General features: G+C 44.2%; 2 protein-coding genes and 1 non-coding gene across 6 annotated transcripts; all 3 read left to right on the forward strand.

Annotated features, from left to right (window-relative positions):
* Positions 1-91: 91 nt before the first annotated feature.
* Positions 92-173, forward strand: trnas-cga (transfer RNA serine (anticodon CGA)). The gene has a single exon. It is a non-coding gene; the product is annotated as a tRNA-Ser (tRNA).
* A 536-nt stretch (positions 174-709) lies between these two features.
* nabp1a (nucleic acid binding protein 1a) lies at positions 710-4181 on the forward strand. 4 transcript variants are annotated; one of them, XM_029834495.1, is made up of 6 exons: positions 710-1730; positions 1883-2021; positions 2317-2388; positions 2545-2629; positions 2935-3021; positions 3151-4181. In XM_029834495.1, exons 1-6 carry the CDS (start codon positions 1637-1639, stop codon positions 3481-3483), a joined length of 810 nt encoding a protein of 269 aa, XP_029690355.1. In that variant the 5' UTR covers positions 710-1636; the 3' UTR covers positions 3484-4181. The 4 variants fall into 4 exon arrangements, with proteins under 4 accessions (XP_029690355.1, XP_029690361.1, XP_011610461.1 ...); XM_029834501.1 differs by having other exon boundaries at positions 2935-3003; XM_011612159.2 differs by having other exon boundaries at positions 2952-3021.
* Positions 4182-5612: 1431 nt separating this feature from the next.
* Positions 5613-7801, forward strand: LOC778000 (interleukin 8 receptor II). Its single transcript, NM_001078622.1, is given in 2 exon segments — positions 5613-5643; positions 6207-7801. Coding segments are annotated over 2 exon segments (1080 nt in total). The 5' UTR covers positions 5613-5636; the 3' UTR covers positions 7280-7801.
* The last annotated feature ends 410 nt before the right edge of the window (positions 7802-8211 follow it).

The raw sequence follows: 8211 nt of genomic DNA on the forward strand, positions 1-8211 counted from the left end.
AATGCGTGACATGGCAAGTGAAAATCAGGACCAGTAGACATAATTCATATCTTGATTCAACTGTCTGTGTATGAGTAGACAGAACAATCGTGTCACGGTGGCCGAGAGGTTAAGGCGTTGGACTCGAAATCCAATGGGGTTTCCCCGCACAGGTTCGAATCCTGTCCGTGACGACCTAATTTTATTTCTTAAAGTAACATTAAAATAGAAAGAAAAACAATGCGATCAAAGCACAAAGTTCTTTTTAGAAAGAAAGATTGCAAATACATCATACGTCAATAAATGTTTCTTCTACGTAATTCCCACTGAATGTATAATGTACTATCAGTGAGATTGTTAAATATTTTTTCTTACTTTATTAAGAAGTGGTTTATAAAGTAGTATTTTTTTTTTTAGTCAGAAAAAGTATCACGCGCATGAACTCGGTCAAATCACAGACACGCACGGAATGGATTGGACTGAATGACGGCGCGTGCTCTTCTCGCGTTATTTGGTAATGTAAGCTATTTGGTGTGAACCAACGGCTTTCTGATCTTTTCACAAATAAACAGTTTGCCGTCCTACATTGATTCCAAAAACATTGTTTTTAATTTATGTGTCCCGTAAATTTTACACAGTAATCAACACGATTCTAGAGGAGAATAGTAACATTTTACGTGCTCACACCACCCCTTCGTAAGACAATGGACCTGCCCGTGTTCTATAAAGACACCAACTGCTACTGGTGACGTAGTTGTTGGGGTGTCGCTACAGTAGGGTTGGCCGTGTAGGGAGCAGTCTGTACAGCTTTTAACTAATGTTTTGGGGGTTAACTATTGTTTAGGCATAATTAATCAGGGGAATCAACACAAGGCTTATAGAGCAACTGTATTATCGTAGGGGCCAAAGATATAGACACATTTAGTCTTGCAAAGCATTAACCAGATTGCGCGATAGGACAGTAAGGAGTTCCTTTTACTCAGAAAAGGCTTACAAAGGAAATGGGGTCGGTTTGACATTTTTAACGAGTTACGAATGTAATAACTTAAATTGGCTCGTAAAACATTTTTTCTTGGGCTCTGGTGAGACGTTCCGCCGTCAAAGGTGGACGAAGAAGGGAAAAAAAATCTAGGTTTTGCTCGCCAGTCTATATTTGACAGCCTATTGATAAAATTGAATCTTACTTGGCCAGCACTGGTACACTGTAAAGTGCATCTTGGCCATTAGTGCATTTGTATCTGAAACTACTTAAAGGGAATGAAGCTATTACCATGGCGATAATCGCACAGAGAAAAATTAAAAGAGGCTCGTTTCGTAGAATAAGGAGGTAGCTGGTTAGCAGACGGCTCGCGGTAGCTACTTTAGCTTAGCAAAGCTATCTAGCTAACAAGTTTAGCAACTTTGCTAGTGTGAGCTCTCGAGTGCAATCGTTACGACCCCCCTATACTGAAGTATAGCAGCTGTAGACCAGACCACAAGTTGTGTCTGGGGAAAAAAATAGTTTTTAAAGTACAGTTGTCCGCGAAAGGGATAATCAGCGAAAGGTAGCATCGCTAACCATAACAGCATTAGGACGAGCAGCACTCAGCTACTGACCAGTGTTGGAGGTCGAACGGTGTAGATATATTGCTATATATATATTTTTTAAAAATTAACAATGGCCAATACCACAACGGAGACCTTAGTTTTGATTAAAGACGTGAAGCCCGGGTCGAAAAATTTAAATATCGTTTTCATCGTACTGGAAATAGGTAAGTAGTTGGAGCACGGAGCAGGCATGTCGTCAACTCGTGTGTTTTCTTAAAGGGACCAGAGGCGATGTTGCACTTCACAAAGTTGCCGTCAGCGTGCGGGGTTTTAACTTTACTGACTTTGACTCTTTTCTTTTTTTTTTGCCTGTCAGGGCGAGTGACGAAGACAAAAGATGGACACGAGGTGCGCTCATGCAAGGTGGCAGATAAGACCGGGAGCATTGCCATTTCTGTCTGGGACGAACTGGGCAGCCTCATCCAGCCAGGGGACATCATCAAACTGACCCGAGGGTAGGAGCGACGGCTGTCACCAACGCTGCTTGCTGCCTTCTTTTCGTTTTCTCTCCCCGACTGTTTTTGAAACATTTGTCCACATGAGCGACGTGTAAAGACGGATGAAAAGACACGCTGAGCCTGACGGGGGCGCTGCAGCACACTGTTACCGTTTCCTCATAGTAGAAGAAGTGTCCCCAGTTACTGTTTTTAAAATGTTACTATTAAACATAAGCGGCGCGGTTCAAGGCCCAGAGACATTTATAAATGCCCTACTTTTCTTTGAAATTTACAGAATTGTGATTTCTTTTAGGTACGCATCCATATGGAAAGGCTGCCTGACCTTGTACACTGGAAGAGGTGGAGATCTACAGAAAATTGGCGAGTGAGTGGAAAACCCCAGAATCTATTCATACCAAAGTTCTTGTCCCAGCTGGAGTTCTACTTAGTTTATTTACTTTTAAATTCTATGCCTGTGTTTAACAGGAAGTAAAACTTATACAGTTAAAATTGAGTCTGAATGTTTGGCTGTTTTGCACAGGTTCTGCATGGTATATTCTGAAGTGCCCAATTTCAGTGAACCAAACCCAGAGCTGCTCTCCCAAACAAACCAGCAGAACAAGTCTGTAAGTAGCTCAACACCGTCCAGAGTCCAGATTTGACTCTGGGTGACTTCACCTGTTCCAGTACATCAGAGAAAGTGACTGACATTCTATTCTTTTATAGGTGCAATGATGTTTGTGGTCTTTTATGCTCTGAGATTTTTAATTAATCGGCTCAACAGGCCTTGTTAGAGCTCAAGTTCAAACAGGTGGACATGTAGCAATTGAACAGTTAAAAATGCAAATTTCTATTGGATATATGGAATTCTGAATCATTTAAAGTAGTTTGAACACTTTCAGCAACTGTGGTTTTTTTTTTTTTTTTTTTGGTTTTTTTTTTATTCAGGGTAAACCAGACCAGGCTCAGAGGGGAAACTCTCCACCCAATCAGAATTCAGGTACAGCTGCCCCACCAGGTCGGTACATTTCCCCCGTCCAACAAAACCTCCGTAACAAGTCATTCATGGGTCATCTTGAGGTGTTTATGCTCTATATATCAGTGAAAGATGGACCCATCTTCCTTTAATTTCATTTTTATGTCACAGGGAACGGAAGCATGCCGCCGTTTGCCAATAATGCCCCCCCGGGTGCACCTCGAGACTCTTCATTTGGAGGCATGGGGCGACCCAATGGCCGGGCACCTGGAAATGGAGCACCTCAAGTTACCGTTGGTGGACCCCCGGCAGCTTCAAAATCATCAGTTACCATTAGCAACGGCAGGGACCCTCGACGTGCCAAAAGATGAAACTGGGACGTCCCCGTTTCTTTCTGCCCTCTTGCTGTTGCTCCAAGTTCCCCCCTTCACAGCCAATATTAAGTTTCTTAGCGACTTTTGCATCAATTTTACAAAGGACAACGTGCACATCTTTTACACGTAACGCAGTAACCGGCGCAGTCTTGAATATGCTGCGGTTAATCAGCCTTCAAAGCCTCCACTCTCATTCTCACCGCAGACGACCGGTCCGGTTCCAGCGTTGCCCTCCCACCAACCTTCCCCTCATCCTTTAGGGTCCAATTTTTTTTTTCCTTATATTTTTCCATTTTCCAAACTCCACACCCTACTTGAACACTTGATGCACTTTCTTCTCTTAATTTATGTACAGGCAAGGCTGCCTATCATTAATATCAGGAAACAAAAGTCTGCTTTTTTTTTTTTTTTTTTAGTGTAAAAGGCCTTAAGAGGGTGGAAAACGAACATTTGGAGTGCGTTTGAGCAACTGAGGGTCAGCTGAAGCGACTTTGACGGAAATGATGGTAGTCTTTAACGCAGGTCCATCTCAAAACTGTCCGTACATGTTCTCCTTTGCCATCAGCTGTACCCTGATGAAGGTGGGACCACGCGAATGCTGGTGAAACAGTTCACCGAATAAATTTTACAGTAACTGCTGCCATTCCTCGGTTTTCTGTAGTTTGTTCAAACAACTTTGGCGCCAATAAAATGTGTCCACATCACTTTAGCAAAGGTAGCCTCGCTTGCCTTGTGATCTGATATGAGAACAGTTCATCTGTAAATGTTTTTGGAGGGATTTGCCACTCGAGAGTTAATTTCCACTGTAATAAACTACTTTTGAAGCTACTAATGGAGGACATCAAAGCTCTACGGCGCCCCCTAACGTCTATCAAATATAATGCTCAATCACGGTCATATTTTCCCTTAACGTAAACGCACCACTTGATTTCCTGAGCGGTGTGTTTATTATTTATGCACTTCTTTGAATCACTATGCGAAGGCCATTGTTTCGAAATCTGTTGCACCAAGCACCACCTCTAGATGCTGAAGCACCTGACCCAGCAGCATTCATTCTGGGGTAACACAAGTATCTACATCTTTAAAAGCAGGCCCAGCACAGTCCTTTTAAAAGTGAAACAGATAATCTCGTGCAGATGGGACCAAGGGGTCACTCATGACAAGATGTTTCCATCATGTCCACAGACGTGGTGACTGAACGTGTCGTTGCCCAACACGTGCTGTTGCCCAAAAGCCACCTATGGGGAAAAACCGCTCTCCTTGTGACACTGGAAGTTCAATGAAAAGTTTGACAGGAAGTCAGATGTGAGGTTGGTTCATGTGTCAACACATGCATGTCATGAGCCTGGAACTTCCCCCTCAACAGTGATCAAGCATCTGGATGTGTTCACAGCTCCGCTGCATTATCCAGGGCCCATCAGAACCCGCCAAAGGTTCTCTGGAAGGTGCTCAAATTCCTGAAACAAGTGCATCTCCTCCATGTATGAATACAGTACAGATGTAAGGTCACCCCGGCTGGGAATTCTGAATCCTTTTAGATGTGGTGTTTGTTTTGTATCAATGTTATGGTTTCTGTTTCTGTTTTGGAAGAGCGTGACTTCGCTGTCCCATGACTGATGATTCAGAAAATGTGCCTCAGGTTTGATAGGAAATGAAGGTTGTGACTGTTGGAGGATTGTCAACAACATTGATTTGACAAAAAAAAAAATACTCCTGCTGCAAAGAAAGAACAATAATTGGCGGTGGGGGGACTGAGAAGTGGAGGGTTCCCGGTTCAAGCCCCAGTGCAGGCAAAACCTGAGAGGACACCCTCAGAGCACTGCTGAGGTGCCTTTGAGCAAGGTAACCAACCCCCACAAATGCTCCTTGTGTTGAGCTCATTCAGGAACGTCCTCTTCCTTCACCCTTATGGAGCTGGGATCAGCTCCAGCCCCAAAAGGGATTAAAGCAGTCGAGAGAAAAAAAGAAAAACTAAAAACATCAAAACCAAGTAGATTTGAATCAAAATGGGTCCAGAAATCTAAACAGATGAATGTTTAAAACATTTGAGTTCTGAGGACCTTCCAAGATGTGAGGCTTTTCTTTATGTACATGTAAAGGGAAGGTGTTTCTGTGTGTGTGTGTGTGTGTGTGTGTGTGTGTGTGTGTGTGTGTGTGTGTGTGTGTGTGGAGGGGGGGGGGGGGGGGGGGGGAGTGAAACAGGAAAAAGGCTTTGTGCTTTGAGGAGAAATACATTTGTCTCCTTGTGACCAGCTCAGTACCTCCTGTGATCGAGACACCAGAATGACGGGTGAGTCTTTCATCCTCTCTAAGTGTAGTTAAATTATTTTGACCTAAATTTATTTCAAGTGTGTGTTGTATTCAAAGGTAGTAAAGAGGTGGGGTGGCAAAGAGGTGGGGATTTTAATGGGTTTTTTTTTAGTTCAGACATTATGTGTTGTAGTTCACTGCAGCAAATGCTTTTACTTTATGAGATTTAATTCAGCTTTATTTATATTCAAACTATAATTTATCTTTAGGTATGTAATCCATCGATGGTGTTCACTAAAACTCTGATTCAGACATTTAAAAAATGCTGCCGACTTTCGAAAATAGGGAGAAAATTAAATGTAATTGTTTCAACATTCGGTTGTTCCAGCTTTTATTTTGAAGGACCTCGTATTCATAGCCAAAAATAACAATTTTTTTATGTGTGCATCACAATTTTCTGCTGCGTAGCTACAGGATGTTGATGGGATGTTATCTGTGATTGCAAATCTGATCTGCAATCAGTTTGGCAGCTCTGTTGAGCTAGAAATATTCTAATTAGCTTTACACAGGAAACTAAAGCCTGACTCTGATTCTCCTCCTCAGATCCAACCCAGTCTTCCTTTGCCATCGACTTCGGCTCCGTGTATGACGAACTCAACTTTACCTACAATGACTCGGGCTTCATCATTAACCCCGAAACGCAGCCCTGCAGCCCCTTCTCCATCCCAGACGCCGCTGTGGTCACCGTCTGTGTTTTTTACATCTTCGTCTTTCTGTTGGCCGTTCCTGGAAACCTGCTGGTGGGGCTGGTGATCGGCCTGAGCAAGCAGGCCCTTCCTCCCTCTGACCTTTACCTCCTCCACCTGGCCATCGCAGACCTCCTGCTGGCCGTCACGCTGCCGTTCTGGGCCACCTCCATCACTAAGGGTTGGGTGTTCGGGGACGCCATGTGCAAGGCTGTCACCATCCTCCAGGAGTTGAGCTTCTACTCCAGCATCCTCTTCCTGACTTGCATCAGCGTGGACCGTTACATGGTGATCGTGCGAGCTCTGGAGGCCCGTAAAGCCAACCGCCAGATGGTCAGCTGGGGCGTCTGCGCCGCCGTGTGGGTTGTGGGAGCTCTGCTGTCTCTGCCGGGGCTTCTCAGCTCCGCCTTCGTGCCCCACAACTCCAGTCAGATAGTGTGTGCTGCGCAGTATGACCCGGGCAGCGCCGACACGTGGCGCCTGGTGACCAGGATTCTTTGCCACACCTTGGGGTTTCTTATCCCCTTGGCCATCATGCTGCCCTGTTACGGGGTTACCATCAAACGCCTCCTCCACGTCCGCGGCAGCTTACAGAGGCAGCGAGCCATGAAGGTGATCGTGTTTGTGGTGGTGGCCTTCCTCCTGTGCTGGACGCCGTACCACCTGGCAGTGATGACAGACACCTTCTTCAGGACGAAGATCGTGCCCTACCAGTGTCCGGCCAGGACGGCGGTGGATCAGGCCGTGTTCGCCACCCAGAGCCTTGGACTCCTCCACAGCTGCATCAACCCGGTGCTGTACGCTTTTGTGGGGGAGAAGTTCAGAAGGAGGCTGCTGCAGCTCATGAAGAAGATCAAGGTCGCCGAGAGGGCGTCGCTGTCGAGAAGCAGCCGGGCGTCCTTCTCATCAGAGACCACAACGTTTATGTGAGCAAACCGACACGTGGTCATGGACGATTGAACGTGCGCGATTTGACTGTACATTGACCTTATTTTTGCAAGCGTTTGAAAATACCTTCACTTCTATTTTTCAGATTTATTTTTTTTAAGTTGTATTTTTTCACTCTGAATTTAAGCTACACTTTTGTTCCCCCGTTTGCCAGTAAACCTCCGCTCCTTCACTTCCACATTTCTGCTTCGACAAAGGTTTTGTCGCGTTTTTATTTCAACGCAACAGTATTTGAGCAGTCATGGATAATCCCATCACCATTTCGTCTCAACATAGTGACCCCCCATTCTTTGGCACTATTTCCTTTCAATTGCAGCTAAATTAAAGTGTCTTTCACTTTAGCAGTTACAAGAAAATTTCTTATGATTGTACAATTCTGAAATTATGAAACATTTGTATTGTTTGTTAGACACTTCTTATATTTGGGGACTGTATAATTGTATTGAAAGTTTGCACTGTAAATCATGCTGTATGTTCATTAAAACAGTGTTTGGTGTTCTGATATGAAACAACCTTCTGACAGGAAATTATCTAAACTTTGTCAACATTTGAGATCATGGCTGAGAACCTTAGTGGAGGCAGCAACATCACGTACTCATAATGACCACTGAGGTAATTTCCTGCTGAATAAAATTTAAAAAGCCTCTGCCCGTGCAGCTGACAGGTAAGAAAAACATCCACAATACTCCTTATTACGCCTGCCCTCCCCCCCATGAAGTTAGGCCTATTTTTTAATCTTGCTTCAGAAGCTAATCTTAGAAAGGCATCTCACCATGTTTCCAACTTCACTAACAAAGAAAAACCTCAGCATTAACATTTAAAAACCCATCTACGATTATTCAAAGTTTGGATTCTTATCTCACTTAGTGGGTGATTAAACAGAATAAGGCTGGGTTAAGTTTTTGATCGAGGCT

Source organism: Takifugu rubripes, chromosome 1 (genome assembly GCF_901000725.2).
Source record: "Takifugu rubripes chromosome 1, fTakRub1.2, whole genome shotgun sequence".
NCBI classification, from domain to species: domain Eukaryota; kingdom Metazoa; phylum Chordata; class Actinopteri; order Tetraodontiformes; family Tetraodontidae; genus Takifugu; species Takifugu rubripes.